Source organism: Echinops telfairi, unplaced genomic scaffold (genome assembly GCF_000313985.2).
Source record: "Echinops telfairi isolate 266 unplaced genomic scaffold, ASM31398v2 ScPeMD7_18;HRSCAF=68, whole genome shotgun sequence".
NCBI classification, from domain to species: domain Eukaryota; kingdom Metazoa; phylum Chordata; class Mammalia; order Afrosoricida; family Tenrecidae; genus Echinops; species Echinops telfairi.
Window position 1 is genome coordinate 86,325,797 of NW_022103915.1, and position 20,529 is coordinate 86,346,325.

Genomic DNA, 20,529 nt, shown 5'->3' on the forward strand with positions numbered 1-20,529 from the left:
TTATTTGGTAGAACATATACACAATAAAATGTTGAGATGATTATTGAAGTGGTATTGCATAGAAGTAGACTTTTGATGGTAAAAACAAAGATATGAAGTAAGGCCTGAATATAATTTGAAGGCAAAAGTATTAGCAAGACCTAGATATAACAAAGTATGCACCGATAGATACTTGTCCATTTTGACTAGTGTAGAGGTAGAATCCTGATTGGGCTAGAAAGGCAAAATGTAGGCCTTGGTTATTGGAAAAGGAAATTGTACTTTCTGTCTCAGCAAGAAAACTTTGAAAGCTTTTAAGCAAGACACCAATTTGGCCACAGGGTGTTTTAGGAATGTTGATCTGATAACAGACTAGATTAGTAGGAGCTGGAAGAGATACTAGGTGTGAGGAGGAGTTTTTCTATTGAATAACAACCACATGAATAAGGGAAGTGGCTGAAGAAATAGATGAGAGGAGTCAGTCCTGATTTTGCCATTTAGTGTCCTAGTTGAATCACTTAACTCTTGCAAGTCTGTTTTCTCATCTATGCAGTATGAGGATTGCCCGAGTTCTGCCGTTGCCGTGATATGTTGCGCGTGAATGGGACTTAGCAAATGATTGGATGGTGGGTCCTAGAGGTTGCAGGGACAGCTTTGAAGCTTTGAGCCTGAGTGAATGGGCAAACAGCCATCAGACCTTTTATAGGCTCAGGTAATTGAATATTCCTAACAACAGTTAGCTCATCCAGTGACCCTATAAGACAGGGTAGAACTGTCCCTGTTGGTTTCTGAGACTTTATAGGAGTAGAAAGTTTCATTGTTCTCTCTTGAAGCAGCTGGTGGTTTTGAACTGTTGACTTTGTGGTTAGCAGCCCAACCTGTAAGCCAGTGAGAAATGACTGAACGACAGCAATTGAAGGAGCTTTGTGGATACTATGACTAAGTCCTTGAGGTCAGCGGTTGGAACCTACCAGGTCCTCCATGTCGGATAGATGTGGCAGAGTGCTTCTATAAGAATTACAGCCTTGGAAACCCTCAGGGGCAGTTCAGCCTTGTCCTGTAAGGTCACTGTGAATAGGGATCGACTGGATGGCAGTGGGTGACACTAGGTTGATTTTCAGTTTCAGGGAAAGTAGTGGTCAGGGAGTAACCAACTATTTTTAATGTCAGCATTACTATGGAGATGGTAGTCATATTGGAAGTTAGATGGTCTCGGGCAGCATTACCAAGTGGCAATACGAAACAAAGTTTCATGAGGAGTGAGGTGGAGGGGAAGACCAGGTCAGGGGATGAGGATTGGGTCCAAGTGGCAATACGAAACAAAGTTTCATGAGAAGTGAGGTGGAGGGGAAGACCAGGTTAGGGGATGAGGATTGGGTCCAAGTGGCAATACGAAACAAAGTTTCATGAGAAGTGAGGTGGAGGGGAAGACCAGGTCAGGGGATGAGGATTGGGTTGGGGGTGGTAGGGGGATGTGTGTGTTGGGGGTGGAGTGGAGTGGGGTGGGGCAGAAATTGTTAAGAGGGCTTCCAGGAGGGATTGCCATCTGAGGGCCATACTGCCAAAAGGGTTTGGAGTGTCAGGAATTCAAGGTATTATGGGTTATGGGTTATGCTAGAGAGTGTTTCGTCTTTGAAGAATAAAAGGTTTGATCTTGCGGCAACTCGTTCCATGAAGGAGGGAAGACTTGGCCCCTTTAATTGGGCAGTGGGCTAAGGGGTAGTCTTTACTGGAGAAGGTTGACAGGGCTGCTGCAAAGCAGGGAGGCCAGAGGGAGGCGGAGCTGGCCTAGTGCGGAACCCTCCCACCCGAGTTTACGTTCCTTGGTGTGCAGAACACAGTGTAGGTGGTAGGGGATGTAATCCCCAAGACTGTTTTTCCGCAGCATGAGACCGCTTCTGTGGCCAGGCCCCCTTCTTTCAGGCAAGCTGCAGGCTTCGCCTGGGCCCTGGAAACCGGATAGGCCTCTCCGTGCACTCTCAACCTAACTACCGCTGGGCGGGGGGGGGGCCGGGGGAGGGAGCGCTCTGTCCAGTTCCACCCTTTGCGTTGCTCTGCGTCTCTGCGCTCTGTGGTGAGTGGCAGTGGGTTTTAGCCAATGGGGACGCGGGGCGGGTGGGAGCAGCAAGGTAGGTTGCGCAGGAGGAGGGAAGAACTGGTGCTGGAGAGACAGCGAGAGGGGCGAACCGGCCCCCCACGGCCGCTGCAGGTAAAGCCACTTCTCTTCCCCACTGGGCTGAGGCACAGCTCCCAGCTCTTTGACTTTTTCAGGGCCTGTCGGGCCTCTCAGCCTGCAGCTTCCGTCTTAACATTGCTCTAACCCTGGGCATCCCCACCCCCCCTCGGCATCTTGCCGTCTTAGCCATCCCCACCCTGGAGAGCACCCCCGCTGGATCCCTCCTTCGAGTGCATGTACCTCATCTCCATTTTGGGGGCTCCAGTTGCCAGAAATCTTCCCCCTCTGCTGTATGGGCCTTCACTGGCACCCCGGCAGTATGAGCAGGTAATGTTCCCGGCTTCCCCCACCCCCAGCCGCATTTTCCTCTCCATCAGCCCCTCACTTCCTCACCTGAACCCTTCCCTTCCCCCATATGAGTTCATAATTTTTATAATTGCTCCCTCACCCTCTGAGCATGTGTACATGCTTTTTGCTTTCATAGTTGCCTATTCTGCCTCTCATTTATTCAGTCAAGGCTCACTTTATCACCCATGTTTACCCCGAATCTTCATACTGATGGTGCGCTCACACGGTAATTAGGGAAACAAAAAGTGGCCACATATTTGGCAGTGAGAATGGTGAAGCGAGAGAAAATTGCCGACGAGCTTGATATCCTAAGAAAATCTCCTGGGTGTCCCCAACTTAATAGCTGTTTCTTACAGACTATGTTGTGTCCTTTCACCCTGATCCCTTGGTAACCCAAAATTGTAATTACATTTACCTTGGATATGTATTTCCTTTTTTGTTGTGAAACTTGAGACTTTGAGTCCCGCAAAGGTCTCCATGTGTAGTTTTTAAATGCTTCTCTTTAAAAATTATATTGATGATTTCTATTTTAGATTTTGGCTATTGGGTTTTCAAGGGAACTTAAGTTGCATCGATTCATTTTGTGTTCCAATAGCGTGTGCTTATATTTGCAGTTGATCTGCTTGATAAGATAGAGTTTCCACCTCTTAAGATTTATACTTTGAAGTAAAATATTTTAAAGTGCGTATTACAAAAGAGGGCATTCATTGTTCAATATCTTCTAGATGGAAGGGTACTACAGTGACATTTGTAACTGGAGAATGGATGTCTATAGTTTAGTTTATATAATTCTATCTGTTAGAAAACTGACCTAATGTATCGCAGTATAATTCATGCATGGTGATAAATTCCTCTTTGATTTGAAAGACTAAGAAATCTTACCTCATTCACAGCCACCTAGATATTGATACCACCCAAGGTAGGCATGCTTCCGTCTCTGCACATTGTCCCCATCCTTTAATGTTGCTGTTATGCAGTTCCTTGCTGGTCAAGAAAGTATTGTTAAGTTTTTTACTGTGTATGAACAGCCTCAACAGTGGGGTGTGGCTTTTTTTTCTATTTGATAAGCAATTATAATATTGAATGCAGTTTTCTTTTTCATATTGCACTCTCATCTTCACTTATAGTTGCTAGAAACACTTCTAAAGGGGCTTACTTGAAAATTGTTGCTTTGTTGAAAGGTTGAGGTTGAGATGGAAAAATATAGAGTATCATTTTAAAAACTCCTTTTTGATGGAAAGAGCCAAAAGAAATGTGGAAACTATATAGATCTTGTTAAAACCAGAAGAACTGTATTAAAGGTAGTTATTTTATACTTCATTTTGAGGGGCTCACTTTCTATAGGATTAACAGTTTTCCTTTAATAAAGAGATGAGTTGAAGGATGATTAATGCTCTCTATAAAATATTTCTCTAGAGGTACCAAGCTTGTTACTTAGAGATGATAGGTAACCTTGGAATTTAATCTTAACTGATTAGTTTATTCTATTTTTTCTCCACACTAACCCCTCAGAATTGTTGTTACTAGTCTGCAATGATGAAAAGTGAGTAAATATGGCCACTGAACTCTTTTTAACATATACATGTGTTTTAAACACATGCTTCTGTTTCTCTTGTGGACAGTGGTGAGCCAAGACTAGATTTCCATTTTCAACATGATAACAGTCTGATAGGACTATGTTATCTTCTAGGCAAGTGTTTTACTTAGCGATTTCTAAGTGCTTCATGTAGGTGGAACTGCTTCCCACCACTACTCACTGCTGTCAAGCCAAGTCTGATGCAGGTCTTATAAGACAGTAGGACTGCCCCTTTGGGTTTCAGAAGCAATAAAGCTGTGAGTGCAGAAAGCCTCCTCTTTGTCCTTCAGAAAGACTCCTGGGTTTGAACTGTTGACATTGTGGCTAGTAGCCCAATGTATCACCTGTTATGCCACCAGGGTCTCTTTGGAGCTGCTCAGCATCCATTAATTTTGACTATCAGAGGTAGAACTGTAGAAGAGAAGTAATGGGGTAGACGAGCTTGATAGCATAGGCCAGCTGTAGATACAGTCAGGATGACCCACAAGTAGGAATGGAGGAGTGAAGCAAGTTGGATGTATGTAGGTAGACGAGCTTGATAGCATAGGCCAGCCGTAGATACAGTCAGGATGACCCACAAGCAGGAACAGAGGAGAAGTGAAGCAAGTTGGATGTATGTAGGGGAAGTTTTAATCTTCGGAAAGTCAGTGGCAGTTTAAAGATGGAAACTCAAAAGAAAATAGACTAGAATAAAATGTATGGTTAAGTCGAATTGGGTCTGTCGATATGACTAGATGGATGGACTTAAGCAATGATAGTTGGTGTGGTGTTCAATCAGTGGAGAAGATTTTTTAATAATTAGGCCTAGACTGACCAGCAGGGGAGATTTGACCCAAGAATTGGGAAAGGAAAGATAAATGGTAATGCATTGATCTTTAAAAGCTTATATGTGAGTCCTAGGAGATAAGGAAGTATTTTAGAAACTGTTAACCTTACTTCTGACATTAAGAAAATGAGATTTCTTTGAGGTTGACCATTGTGGGAGGAAGAGCATTAGGAAGAATAAACAGCACAAACTTGTGGAAAGGACGAAATACCCATGGAAGAAAGGACTATAGACTGTTATCACAAAGGCTTCTAATTAATAGGAGTTGTTATTGTAATTTTGTGTGTTAGATATGTAGTGTACTTCTTTGAGGGTGAGCAAGAGAGAAAATGAAATATAATAATAGTTAAGTAGGGCATACATAGAAGCTGATGATAATATTGACTTAGGGAAATTTATGAAATTATTAAGTTTTCATTAAATCAAGGTACATCTGTAACTTCTTGGCTTGCTATTTTGGATAAGTTTGAGGTAGCTATTAGACCTATTGGCTAGAGACTGGAATGAGTTGGCAGAACTGTTGAACCAGGAGTGGGACGTGATAGGGATCCTGGACAAGATGGGCAGGGTGTGTGATTACTGGAGCAGGGAAGATCTTATCGAACTTTGGTAGACATGACCGAGGTACCAATTACTGACAGGCTTTCTCTTTGTGTCAGAGATTATTGGATATTACTCATATTGTTCTATTAGAATAACAGGTATGGATTGGGAAAGGGGAAAAAAGAGCTTGCAGATTATGTGGGAAAATTGCCTAGTCAAATCTATACTATATCACTGACAAATTTCATAGCTGATATCTTCCAAAAGTCAGGGCATGCGAAACTTATCATGCAAAACTTTTCTGAATTATCAAACATTGACATTATACACAGAAAACAGATTACTATACTTTTTAGTTATTTGGTGGTATAATTCTTTATCTTAGATAATATTTTCTTTCTCTTTTTTCCCCAGTATCTTCATGAACTTAAAACCTTAGATGTAGATTCAGTGAGCATACTTTCAGTTATTTTTAAGGCATTATTTCAAGATAAGATAGGACGCTTTTTATGGTCTCATCGTAGAGTAAAAGAAGTATCATTTAGTTTTTGTTTGTTTTCGTGAGTAGCTACTATGTATCTGATAGATACTTTACAGCTTCTTCAGGGATCCTGAGACAAGTAAGACATCCCTGTCCAGGAACTTTCCATCTCTTAAGGAAAGAGGATCTGGACCACCACACGGAATTGTGCTTTTTATAATTTACTTAGAGGAGCCATTTGAGCCTCCAGGGAACTCATTATTTTGGTAAAATAGAACTGACTTAAGTAAGGTACAAACACTGATGTGAGTGGTCAATGGAAGGAGGTTGAGAGATCGTGTCACCACCAACTGCTTCCCTGTTCAAGGGGCAGAGAATGAAGACAAGTAGAAGACATTTGAAAGTGGGTAAGATTTCAGAGACCAACCCCTGGAGGAGGACATCAGGCGTGGTGCAGTAGAGAGGCAGTTAACACCGCGGCTCTAACATTGGGCTCAAGCTTAGGAACAATGCTGAGGGTGGCACAGGACCAGGCAACGTTTTGTTCTGTTGTGTGTAGGGTCACTATGGGTCGGAACCAACTCGATGGCACATAACAGCAACAAGATTTCAGCTGGGAAACATGTTGGGGGTGGTGAGGATGTCCCAATCAGAAGCTACATTACAGTAGGCAAAGTCACAGAGTCACAATCACTCAGGTAACTATGTAGTCTATATTGTACTGAAATGTAGGAGTGTGTGAGTGTGTGTGTGAGTGTGTGTGTGTGTGTCTTGAGAGGAGACGTTAGATCAGAAATGCTAGGTATAGATTAATTGATATGTTAACTAGTATAAAATTTGGGAGAATCCCTGGTAAAATTATACCATTGTTTGATGAGCTTCTACTGTGAGCTTGGTTTAAAGCTATTTTTGTCAGTAGGAAGTAAAGGTATCTAAGATGTGCGGGGAAATTGATGAAGTATAAAATATATAGAAACTTTCATCTATGTTCACAGAAATGTTGATGGTATATTTTTAAGTTCTGCCAACTTAGGACTAGAATAGAAGATGAGTGATTACTCAATTTTATGAAGTCTATCTAAAAATGATAACTATGCTGAGAAATAGCTGATTGAATGCTGTTGACAAAAAGGTGGTTGATTGGATTTCTTTGTCTTTTTGTTGTTGTTGATTTAATTTTAATTTTGAAGCTGAAATGTAGTTGCTCTGTTAATTATCCTTAAATTTCTTCACATTTCCCTCTTAATGATTTTGATGCTATTAAGGGCAGAACACAGGAGCCTTGGGATAGTGGGGTAGGCATTGGACTACTAACTGCAAGGTTGGCAGTTTGATCCTACCAGCTGCTCTGGGTGAGACAGATGAGGTGGTCTGCTTCTATATACAGCCTCAGAAACTCAAGGAAGCAGTTCTCTGCCCTATAGGGTTGTTATGAGTTGGAAATGAATCAACAAGAGTGAGTTTAGTTTGTTGTTGTTTTAAGGGTAGTGCATGAAGCCCTGGTGGCACAGTAGTTAAAGGGTTCAGCTGCCAACCAAAACTGGCCGTCTGAATCTACCAGCTCTTCGCAGGAGAGCACTCTAGTGGTCTGTCTCCATAAAGATTGACAGCCTGGAAAACTTATGTTCTATATAATTTACTAGATGACAGTGAACTGTTTTTTGTGGTTTTTTTTTTTGAAGGGTGATACCTAAAACAGACATTTTCTCCAGGTTATCAACTTTGCTAATCTTTCATTTGTATTCCCACAACAGGAATTCCATCATCTTCCTCTGAAGACCTAGCCATCTTGCTCCATGAAGGTCAGGACAATCTGACATGCACTTGTTTCTTGCCTCTTTACCTGAAGAGTAGTCCTCTTCCATTGTGTACATTTTTTCTTAGCAGGGGAGGGGAGGGGAGAGCCAATACCCCCCTCCCCTTCCCTCCCTAGGCTTTGGGAGATATCTTCCATTGCTTTCTCAAGATGGCAGACCCCATCATGGATCTGTTTGATGACCCAAATTTATTTGGCCTGGACTCTCTGACTGATGACAGCTTCAACCAGGTCACGCAAGACCCCATAGAGGAAGCCCTTGGACTGCCAAGCTCTCTGGACTCCTTGGATCACATGAACCAGGATGGTGGAGGTGGTGATGTGGGGAATTCATCAGCCAGTGACCTGGTCCCTCCACCAGAGGAAACAGTCCCTCCAGAAATTCCCAAAGAATCAGCAGCTCCAGAACCTTTAACCTTGCATGATTTTACCACTCAGCCTGCCAGCCAGGAGCAGCCAGCCCAGCCTGTCTTACAGACAACGACGCCGACATCAGGACTTTTGCAGGTCTCCAAGAGCCAAGAGATCCTGAGCCAAGGGAATCCTTTCATGGGTGTCTCTGCCACAACTGTCTCCAGTAGCACTGGAGGACAGCCACCTCAATCAGCCCCTAAGATTGTTATCCTCAAGGCCCCACCAAGCTCCTCAGTCACTGGTGCCCATGTGGCACAAATTCAGGCCCAAGGTATCACCAGCACAGCTCAGCCCCTGGTGGCTGGCACAGCCAATGGTGGAAAAGTTACTTTTACCAAAGTGCTAACCGGCACCCCCCTTCGACCAGGTGTTTCCATTGTCTCTGGTAATACAGTGTTGGCCGCCAAGGTCCCTGGGAACCAGGCTACTGTTCAGCGCATTGTCCAGCCCAGCCGACCAGTAAAGCAGCTGGTCCTCCAGCCAGTTAAGGGTTCAGCTCCTGCTGGAAACCCTGGGGCCACAGGGCCCCCACTGAAGCCTGCAGTTACACTGACCTCTACACCTACCCAGGTGACTTGAGTGAAAGGGGGAGGTGAAGTTTGCTTTAGTAGAGAGTCAGGGTACTTACTATATGAGAGCTATCTCTGGGAAAGCCTATTTATAGTCTATCCTTGCTTTCTATCTTAGTGTTGACAGCCACAAGCTGGGTGGAAGCAGTACATGTGGATGTATGTTTTGAGCTCTTCTGTATACACTGTATCTAGCAGGTGCTGAACAAGACAGACCCTATCCTTATAGAGCTCATATAACCTGTGATACAATGTTTCATGATTTGAGAAATAAAAGATGCTATAGGAATAAGGACTCAATTTTGAAAAATATATAGACCCAGACTTATGAAAGCTGTCTTTTCCCTATTTTTATTACTAAGATTGTCTTTCTCCTACTCTGTTCATCTTAAAAGTTAGTACTCTCTCTGGCCTTTGAATAAAGGGCCAAAGAGTTTGGAATGGAGAAGAAGGACCAATGAGAAGAAGATAGAAGGCAGATTTCAATTAAGTAAAACAAATATAGTCTCATAGGTTTCTAAAAATGAAATGTATGCCTTATATGATAGTGAGCCTCCCATTAGTTTTCAGAACTAGGCTTGATTACCAGTGGGCAGGAGTGTTGTAGCAAAGAGTCTGTCAGGATACGAGGATGAGTCAAGTTAGTTGTATTAAGTCTTCTGATCCTCACTTTTTATGATTCTAGGATGAGGAAGACTGGTGCACATATTGAAGGGAGCCCTGCTCATTCTAATATGTACCTCTCTTGCACCTTCTTTTTACCCTAGGGTGAATCGAAACGCATCACCCTGGTCCTCCAGCAGCCACAGTCTGGAGGTCCCCAAGGACACCGGCATGTCGTGCTAGGAAGTTTACCAGGCAAGATAGTGTTACAGGGCAACCAGCTTGCAGCCCTGACTCAAGCCAAGAATGCCCAGGGGCAGCCTGCCAAAGTAGTTACCATCCAGCTGCAGGTGCAGCAGCCACAGCAAAAAATTCAGATTGTACCACAACCTCCTTCATCTCAGCCCCAGCCCCAGCAGCCAACCTCAGCTCAGCCAGTGACGCTCTCCTCTGTGCAGCAGGCTCAGATAATGGCACCAGGACCAAGCCCGGGACAAAGACTTTCAGTGCCTCTCAAGGTGGTGCTGCAGCCACAGGTGAGGCTACATACACCGTTAGGCAGAAAAGGAGGGAGGAAACACCTTTACTACCTTGCTATTGCCTTCAAACAAGCACTTACCGACTCAGACCGATCTAGATTTCTACCTCTGATCTGAGATGTAGACTTTTATTTCTTTCATCTTTATTTTACTTTTATTGTGTGGGTATCGATTAGATTGTTGGATTTGGAGTCATGATTTATCCAATAGTTGTCTTTGGACTAGTCACAGTTTTTTTGTTTTTTGTTTTTTTTTTTAGTATTTTTGTGGAATTAAAAGGATATGAAATACCCTTTGGTTTGAAAGATTAGGAAAGTGAAGTGATTATCATTCCATTCATCCCTCAGAGAGATAAAGATAGACCAAAAGTGAACATTAAACAAATTTACTTTTAGCCAGATACCAGTATTGGTCCTATTCATCAATTTTTAGAATAATGTATATGATTATTAATAATAGGAACATGGTTAAAGTTTAATAAAGTTTGATTTGGCATAATCCTTACCTTTTCTTATTCTCTTCCCGCCAAAAGCAACTTAAAAAGAAATGTGTCTAGGTTCTGTAAAGCTTGATCTTAGCCTTGTATTTGAGAAACTGGAGATTTAGAGTTTATGGCCTACCTGCTGTATAGCTGGGTTTTATTAGGCCGCTTAGTTACAAGGATGTTAAAATGTTGGTGTCTTTATTTCCATAGGCTGGCTCTTCCCAAGGGGCCTCTTCAGGGCTCTCTGTAGTTAAAGTTCTAAGTGCCAGTGAAGTGGCAGCATTGTCGTCACCAGCAAGCTCTGCTCATCCTGGAGGTAAGACAGGGATGGAGGAAAACCGCAGGCTGGAGCACCAAAAGAAGCAGGAGAAAGCAAACCGAATTGTAGCCGAGGCCATTGCCAGGGCCCGGGCCCGGGGTGAGCAGAACATCCCTCGAGTCCTGAACGAGGATGAATTGCCCAGTGTGCGGCCGGAGGAGGAGGGCGAAAAGAAACGCAGGAAGAAAGGCAGTGGAGAGAGGCTCAAGGATGAAAAGCCAAAGAAGAGCAAAACTTCTGGTACCTCCAAAACTAAGGGCAAAAGTAAGCTCAAGTGAGTACTCGTTGCTGTTTTGATGGGACACTTGTGGGCAGTTTGCTCACTTTCAAATTATTTTTAAAGCAACTGCTTATATAAGTTCAAGGTGATCTGTCTTAGAATATAATAAGGCTTTTCTATTCTGTCTCAATGCTAATATGATCTGTTAACAGAAACTTGTCAATGTAACATTTTTAAAGAGAAAGGCTAAGGCACAGGAAACACTGTATTGGGGCTGTATTTAAAACTGTGACCCTTAGGCTGTTATGCATACTTAGTGTCAATGTAGTATCGAAGAGGCTTCACACTACCCTGGTAACCACTCTGTGGGCTACAAGATCACTACTGGACAATTTGTTGTTCAGCACCCTTGGTCAACCTTAAGAAGTCTTGATAGAATCAGGACTTGCCACATAATTCTTTTGACAATTGACGGCCCTCTCCAGCCCTCCTGTATCTTGCAGCTTTGCTCCAGCTCCCTAGCTTTCACGTCTTGGGATTTTCATTCAGGCTTTGTGGTGTAATGAGAATGCTTTATTTTTGCATGAGATTTTGCAGCTTAAAATTTACTTTATTATTTGATTCTCAGTATCTTTTAGGACTGCTGTTATCAATCATGTTTATAATTAATGAGACCGAATTTTAGTTCAGTTTTCTACTGTATTATACTCTTTCAGATATTTAAAAAAAATCATTTTATTGGGGGCTCATACAACTCTTATCACAGTCCATACATACATCAGTTGTGTAAAGCACATTTGTACATTCGTTGCCCTCATCATTCTAAAAACATTTGCTCTCCACTTAAGCCCCTGGCATCAGCTCCTCATTTTTCCCCCTCCCTCCCTTTCAAATATTTATTAACACAGTGGTAGTTAGAATTGGTCAAATCTGCTGGAAAGGTCAGCCAGTGACTCGTAAACGTGCTTTTTTTTGTTTTCAAGCATCATAGTAAATAGCCATGTCTTTTAGATACTTAGAATGTGACGGTTTGGATTACTTACCCCTAACTTTTCTTCAGGAGCCTTTGTGATGTGGTGGCTGGTTACTAACTGCTAACTACAAGGTCAGCAATTCGAAACCCCCATGTGCTCGTGGGAAAAAGACGGTGTAAAGAATTGCAGTCTCAGAAACTCACAGAGGCAGTGTACCACGTCACTAGGAGTCAGCCTCCGTTTGATGGCAGTGCATTTGGTGTTTCGTTTCGGAAATTTTGTCTTCACTGAAAATGAGTGTGACTTTTTTTCTTTGTAGCACTATTACTCCTGTGGTGGGTAAGAAGAGAAAGCGTAATACCTCATCTGATAATTCAGATGTGGAAGTCATGCCTGCACAGTCACCGCGGGAGGATGAAGAGAGCAGCATTCAGGTAAAAGAATCCTTAAAGAAAACCGTGTTCAACTCTAGTGGCGAACCAGGATAGACACTGATAAGTCATAAATATGTGCACATTTCTATAGTTGTTTTAAATCAGAAGTAGAACTAAAAGGTAAAAAGAACTGGATAAATCTTTCACATTTTGGCCATTTTAGGCAAAAAGCCCATTAATTAGAAAAATAATAATAATTCCCCCAATTCTCTGTGCTTTAAAAACTGAACAATCATGAAATCATACAGTGTTATGGTTATGTCAGTGCTTCGGTTTCCCTTAGAACTATTCATCTCCGCAAAGTTTTTCTACGTTTTGAAGTAGAAGGGTATTGGAAAAGAACTGAAGAAGCTAGACCAGAAGGATTTCAGTTGTTGTGTGTGATGTGTTGCATTATGGTACCATCTTGGATCAAGTTTCTAGCCATGAAAGTATCTGGTGTTGATTCATGAGACTGTTTCAGTAGCTCTGTGGACCTGGTCAGTCTGGTGTGTAGTGGTTACTCACTGGGCTGTTAACTGTAAGACCAGCAGTTTGAAACCACCAACCACGTGAGAGGAGAAAGAGGAGGCTTTCTGCTCCCGGAAGTGACAGTCTGGGAGACCCTCAGGGCCGTTTTACTCTGTTCCTTGGGGTCCCTATGAGCCGGGATCAACTCCATGGCAGTGAGTGAGCCCAGTCTGCACTCCTCATCTACAAGTAAATGTTTAGATGAAGTGCGTCTTAAGTGCCTCTCTCTAGCTGCTAATACTTACAGATGCCTCCCCTTTTTCTTCATGAATATTCAATACGTTGACAAAGTAATACTTGAATTATTCTGAGGGAAATTAACATGTGAGAATAGTCAAGAAAATCTTGAAACGCAAATGAGGCACAATCCAGACTAATAGACATTAGGATATAGTATGAGGCAATAGTTATTAAGTTTAGAATTGAAGAAATAACAGATTAGTAAAAGACACTAGAGTCAAGAAATAGGTTAGAATGGCTGTGATTAGAATTTCATTTCAAATATATGGAGAAAAGAAAGGTTATTTTTAAAAATTAGGCTAGGACAACTGGCAATGCATTAAAAACAAAAACAAAAGATAAAACCGAGCTTCTTATCTCCTTAAATAGGAACAAATTTCAGCATGACTCAGAGATCTAAATGTCAAGAATGAAATCGTGATACCTATTTGTATATTCAAATATATATAAAAAATACAGAATATACAAGTTAAAGGTTTAGAAGCCTCTCCTAATCCCACTCTTTAAAGAAAATTATCAGTAGTTTTTTTTTTATCCTCCCAGACTTTCAAAATGAGGTAAAATATGTTGATGAAATTTACACTTATCTTATTTGTATAATTAAAATAATTTTTATTGTGTCTTAGGTGAAGGTTAATAGAGCAGATCAAAGTCTTACATTCAGCAGTTTCGCCTCATCCGTTGTAATCCCCTAGATATATTCCATCACTTACCCACTTTCTCCCTGTGTTAATTTCCTCCTCCTTTATTTATCCTTCTGAACTTTGTCTTTGGATAAATGCTGCACTTTTGATCATAAATAGTGGCCATTCTAACATAAAGGTGAGTTCAAATCTAGACCTGATGGGGATTATGAGCTATATAGTCTTGGGGGTACCACCTCTATCTGACCAGTAAACCTGGTTTGGTAATTCAGTGAGCTTTGACTAATGTATACTTCCGAACCACCACCCCTCAAATCAAGACACAGCATTTCCATCACTCCAGAAAGTTTTCTTCTCCCCTTTTCCAGTCAGCTGACCCTCCCCCACATAGACAACAACTGCTCTGACTTGTGTCCCCATAGAATGTTTGTCTGCTCTTGAACTTCAGGTACATGGAATTGTACAATATATTCTCTTTAGTTTCATGTTTCTCGGCTGAATGGTTTTGAGATGGAATTCATTAGTTCGTGTTTTTTTTTTCATTTTAAGAAATATTTTGTGCTATAGATACACCAAAATTTGTCCATTCTTCTATTGATGAACATTGAATTTTTTCCAGTATGGATCTCTTAAGGTCACTTTGAACATCCTTAGTACAAGTCATTTATGGACACAGGTATTTATTTGTCTCTTCAAGGCTAAGTCTCTGGGGGTGCACTTGACAAACTGAGATAACATCTGTGACGTGGAATTGCCGGGCCATCAAAGGGTAGCATCAGTTTTCCCTCAGTAGACATTGCCCTCATGTAATGCCACCCACATTGTGTGAATTCCTCTTTAACAATTTGACCTGTTGTATTTATTTCTTATTAGTGAATATGAACATAATTTTATATTTAACAGCCATTTGTATTTTTTCCCAGCTAACTGAATTCATTTTGCCCATATTTCTATTAATGATTCATTTATTTTTTATTAAAAATTATTTTGCGAATAGGCACAGCAAAACATGTACAAAGGAAAGTTTCTGCATGTACACTTTTGTGACATTGTTGACCTTGTGCAGTCACTCTCACCATCTCTTTCTGTGTTGTCCCTGCCTTATTAACGTAGACTCACTGCTCCTAAGGCGCCTCGCTAATCTTCTGAGCTGTTGTCACTTCCATCCCGTCAGATAATTCCTAAAAGAGCAGAATGCTCAAGACATCTTTTTCACTAGTTAAAGTTAAAAACTATTGTATTTGGTTTTAAGACTTAAGGGATATTTTTGATTTGTTTAAAGATTATCTCAGGACAGTAGTTTCAGGGGTTCATCCACCCTCTATGGATCTGGAAAATCAATGAGAATTTGAAATTCTGTCCTACAGTTCAACATTCTTCTGTGGAGTCATTGATCAGAGTGCTCTGTAATGTTAGCCAGGCTCTCCATCCAGCTCTTAATGCAATGGGAACGGAGGTAGGGGTTCATGGAGACAGTTTGCATTCTCCCTAAAACAGTTTTATTGGCATATAATTCACATACCATGCAATGCATGGTTTAAATCATTAAAAAGAGTTGTGCAATCATCAAATCAACAGTAGCACGTTGTCTTCACTTTCGTGCCCACTACTCTTGTTCTCCGTTACTTCCCAAGTCCCCGGGCAGCTCACACTCTTTGTGCTCTGGTTCCTGATTTGCCTTCGTCCTTTCTTCTTACTGGCCTTACAAACGCTTTTCAAAACTCTTTACAATTAGGAGATTATGGCATCCCCCTCAGTTTATTATTTGTCTTAACTGCTGGTGGCAGGTTTTATTGTGCATTTAAAATGTTTTTACATAGTCAAATTGATCACTTTTAGGAAGATATTCCCTAGTCCACGATTATAAAAACTTCTTCTACATTTTCTTCTAAATTTAATGTGACTTTTTCTTACATTTAAATCATTAATCCTTTTTTAAAAGTTTTTGTTTTTTCCATCCCATTTATTTCCTTTCCTATTTATAGAATAATCTACCTTTTCCCTTACTGATGAAAGATGCTATTTTTATGATGTTCTGAATCCACATTGTGTTTTAGTCTATATTTATATACTGTTTTATTAACCTGCCTTAAGGTAAACCCAGCTGTGTTAATTAGTATAGCTTTTAAAATGATCTTAACTTAATACTTCGTAAGGTCCAGTGTACTTTTTCAAATTATCCTTAGGTATTTATTTCTGTTTATCTCTCCTTCCTAATTTTTAATCATGAATTGCTAAAGTTACTTAAATTAGCTAGTTAAAAGCAGTTTTTGCCCAACCACTTAAGAAAACACAGGTAGATTTATAAGGTGACTGAAATGGGAAAATCTATAATAAATACTGCTAGTTTTAAAAAAAATGAGCCATAGAAAAATACAGTATATGTTTACTAAACCAAGTTTTTAGGACTGAAATAATGAAATTGGATACAAAATATTCTTGTATCTTTGCACTTCAGGATTGCTTCTCTTGTGAAGACTAGAGACCTGTTTTCATTTTCTCTTCTACTAGGCAGATTCCTAACCTTTGCTAAGTCACCAACAAATTAATATATGTTTTAAACTCCAAACGTACTACCTTCAAGTCGAGGCCCACTTACAGTGACGCCGTAGGACAGGGTAGAACTGCCTTGTGTGTTGCTGAGACCGCTCTTTCCGGGAGTCAAAAACCCCATCTTCTTCCTGTAGAGTGGCTGATGCCTTCAGACTGCTGACCTTATGGTTGGAGCCACTGCTCCACATGTACACACCACTGAAGAAGCAGGGCGCCTTCCATAGTAGGCAAATAGTCATGGGTGTTTTTCTCCCGGCGCTTTTGGAGTAATAACTAAGCATTAGATTATAGGCAAATAGCTTTGTTGGTTTTATAGATATATATTTTTAGCCTGAATTTGCCCATAATTTTTAAGAGTACAGCTAATGCACTGCATACAGAACAATTGGGGAAGTAGACAGAGTCTTCATAGTAGTTGTCTACTCAGTGGCAGGGTTTTGATGAGGTTCTTTCCAGGCCTTTCTCCCATGTGCATATGCTTATGACTTTGTGTGTATTTTTTAACCAAATTAGGACCATGTTGCATGTTGCTGATTACATCTCTAATGGAAAGCATTTTTCTATTTTATTCAGAATACTATGAATTTTAAGTTATCCATTCCATGTTATTGTTGATGGGCCACACTTTCTTAATTCTTCTGTTATTTATTTAGCTAGATTCTAGTTTTGCTTCTATTAAAAACAATATTGACATTAACTCTGTTGTCTATCGGTCTTTGTATGTTTGCAGTTATTTATTTCACAAAGCACTTTGGAGGTAATATTACTAGATCAAAGGAAAAGAACACTTTTATAAGGATCTCATTTTATTAAACACATCATGGTAGGATTCATTTAACAGTTTTTTTCAACGTTGGGTAGATGAACAGGGTGGTAAACTTTTGCTTGAAAAAGCTTGCCAAGCTTTCTGTTTGAAAATGCTAAGCAATTATTTTAACCATTTTTGCTTCTACAGAAGAGACGCTCAAATCGGCAAGTAAAGCGAAAAAAGTATACAGAGGATCTGGATATAAAGATCACAGATGATGAAGAAGAAGAGGAAGTGGATGTAACTGGTCCGATAAAGCCAGAGCCTATCCTCCCTGAACCAATACAGGAACCAGATGGCGAGACCTTGCCTTCCATGCAGTTCTTTGTGGTAAGCCAAGACCTTGGTGTCTTGAGAGGTGGGTTCTGATGCTCACAATCGTCTGTTGGTTGACTGCATCTTTTCCTGTAGGAGAATCCTAGCGAAGAGGATGCGGCCATTGTTGACAAAGTGCTTTCTATGCGGGTTGTGAAGAAGGAGGTAAGGCCTATTTCGCCTGGGTGAAGGTTGATTTTCTCCAGCTGTCAGACAGTTAGAGCTGAGGCATCAGATTAGTTCTTTAATTCTTTAAGTCAGTAATATCTTCTGGAATACTGGATATGATCATCTGTCTTTGTATTTAAAATGAAAAGTGCTTTCTTGGACAGGATTTTAGTGACTGTGATTTGTTTCTTTCTTCTCAGCTTCCTTCAGGACAGTACACTGAAGCAGAAGAATTCTTTGTCAAGTACAAGAACTAGTATGTGATCTGGGCAAAGTCCACAGGGTGGGGATGTTTGCAGTCAGTCTCCTGCCTCACATGGTTGTTTCCAGTACACTGGCTCTTTAGAGAGATGTTCAGGAGTGACACAAGGTTTACTGTTTCCCTGTAGGAATATGGGATGTGTGGTTCCTGAGGAAATCCCTTATGAACTCTAAACCTTAGTCTAGCACAGGGCTTGGCAAACCTAATAGAAGAGTCAATTCCTTCACAACAATTGAAAAATATTTGAGAGTCATAAATAAATTTTTTCAAACAAATGAAGTCACCATTATCTGAATAATATCGTAAAATTTTAGAAATGAAACTACTATCGTTTTTTCATTTTCAAGTTTACTTCATCGCCACATTGACTTGCCGAAAGTTGCATATGCCTTAAGTATCGCAGTTTACCAACCCCTTGTCTATCATTAACACTTTGCTATTCATAATATATCCGTAGACTTGTGCACCAGCACAATTAACATCATCAGGGTGTTTATCAGATGGTTAAAAATGTGAACTCTGTATGTCCCCTCCAGAGCAGGTAGCCCGCGTACAACTTAGAATTCCATGAGCACCAGCTCCTAAGCATGAGCTGCTTTTGGCTAATCTCCAGATATCAAACTTGGAACTGCCATTTTTCCTTTTCTCCCTTCGTAATAATGTTTCCTTCCCCTTCAGCTCCTATCTACACTGTGAATGGGCTACGATCTCACAACTAGAGAAAGATAAGAGGATTCATCAAAAACTAAAGCGCTTCAAAACCAAAATGGCTCAAATGAGACACTTCTTCCATGAGGTAATTAGGAATAGGTATTGTGATTTCTTTCATAGTAGCAAAAATCAGTGGGGATGTCAGCCTTGACTGATTATACAAAAGATAATTTATTTGTATGAGTGTAAGGTTTTGATTTTGATCATTGGTTTTCATTCACTTAATTTGCCCATGCCTTTCTTTCCCTGGTTTAACTGTGATTGTTTTATAAGTTAACAGAGTATTTTGAAGTTGACATATGCTTCAAGTATCGCAGTTTACCAACCCATGTTCAAAATGCATGATGAACTGTGGTCAAATTGAGACATTCGTCTTACCTTTTAACAGTCTAACATGACAGAGACATGACCAACCATACCACTAAGTGAACCTTTCTTTTCTCTAGTTTCTAAGCCATCCCTTGTTGCTACAGATTGTGACCGTGAAGTGTGATTTTTCATCTATAATGTTACCTATTGCTGTTGAGTTGATTGTGACACCGAGGGACCCAGAACTGCCCTCTAGACGGTCAAGGCTTTCTCGTTGTACAGAGCCAGTCTGCCACCTTTTCTCCCATGATAGGGGCTGGTGGGTTCAAACCACTGAGTTTTCATTTAACAGCCCAAAACTTAAGTATTTCACCATCAATATCTATTTCTAGTCCTGCAACTAGTTTGACACTGAAGAATGGACAGAGGGTCTTTTGGGCCTTTTTTTAGTTCCCCATTTTACACTAAGACTATATATATGTATATTCCTCATCTAAACTCTTGAATCTCATCTTTGTTTTACATATTGTACTCTTAGTTACCTAATCCTGCTAATATTTAAAAAACCACAGTGGATACCTTTAACAAATGAATTCATTTTCTCATAGTTTAAGAGATTTGAAGATACCCAAATTCATCACTTGGATTATGAACTTTAAGATTATTAAGTTTACCCATCACAAGGTTGGGTATAAAGCTCATCCCCCAGGGGGACGAATAACAGAATGTGGGTGAAGAGAGACAATGGACAGTGTAAGACACGAATAACAGCAATAATATATAATTGATCAAGGATTCACAAAGATGGGAGGTGGGGGAGGGGAAAGAGAGGAGCTGATACCAAGGACTCAAGTAGAAAGAAAATGTTGTGGAAATGTTGATGGCAACATATGTACAAGTGTGCTTAATACAGTTGAATGATGGATTGTCATAAGATTTGTAAGAACCCCCCAATAAAATGACTAATAAATAAAATTTTAAAACTTTATTTATAGAACAACAGGAAAAGATTACTTTTATAATTCTTTAAGTCTGGATTGTTCCGATTAGGATTTATTAGCATGTGTATATATATTAAAGTTATTTGTCTTTTAAAAAAGATTTATTGGGAACTTGTACAACTCATATCATAATCCATACATCCATCCATTGTGTCAAGCACATTTGTACATTTGTTGCCATCATCATTCTCAAAACATTTGCTTTCTACTCGAGCCCTTGGTATCAGCTCCTCATTTTTACCCCTTCTCCCTTTCCCCTCCCCTCCCCCCACCATTATTAAAGTGTTAAGAACGAATAAAGTCACCTGGGGAAAAGAAAGAGAACGGATCTGAGCATTGAAGCAGGCCTTGAATCCCCAGATTTAGAGGTTAGCTGGAGGAAAAGGACAAAGAGGCAGGAGTGTATACCAGAGTGCAGGAGAAAGATTAGGATAAGGAAGTGCTATACAGAAAGGGGTGTCTTAGGATGGAAGAGGAAAGCCCTGGTGTCATACTTGGGCTTCTAATCTCAAGGTCAGCACCCTGAAATCAAGGTCATCAGTTTGAAATCACCAGCTTCTCCATCGGAGAGTGTTGCTACTAGAAAGACGTATAGCCTCAGAAACCCGTAGGGTTTCTATTTTGTTATATAGGATCTCCATGAGCCAGAATTTATTCAATGGCAGTAAGGTGTTTTTTTTTTTAAATAAGGTTTATCTACCCCCCCC

At 40.6% G+C, this 20,529-nt stretch overlaps 1 protein-coding gene across 7 annotated transcripts in view; it reads left to right on the forward strand.

Annotated features, from left to right (window-relative positions):
- Positions 1-20,529, forward strand: part of CHD8 (chromodomain helicase DNA binding protein 8) — a 64,466-nt gene that overhangs the window by 11,896 nt on the left and 32,041 nt on the right. For 3 of the 7 annotated variants that reach the window (XM_045288221.1, XM_045288224.1, XM_045288223.1), the window contains exons 2-9: positions 7,684-8,729; positions 9,496-9,867; positions 10,565-10,947; positions 12,187-12,301; positions 17,204-17,386; positions 17,468-17,536; positions 17,740-17,795; positions 18,480-18,597. In XM_045288221.1, the coding sequence (XP_045144156.1) occupies positions 7,896-8,729; positions 9,496-9,867; positions 10,565-10,947; positions 12,187-12,301; positions 17,204-17,386; positions 17,468-17,536; positions 17,740-17,795; positions 18,480-18,597 (2,130 nt within the window). In that variant the 5' untranslated portion in view covers positions 7,684-7,895. Of the gene's footprint in view, positions 1-2,127; positions 2,189-6,489; positions 6,628-7,683; positions 8,730-9,495; positions 9,868-10,564; positions 10,948-12,186; positions 12,302-17,203; positions 17,387-17,467; positions 17,537-17,739; positions 17,796-18,479; positions 18,598-20,529 lie in introns of those variants that run through there. The other 4 variants (XM_045288220.1, XM_045288225.1, XM_045288222.1 and 1 more) reach the window with 3 other exon arrangements.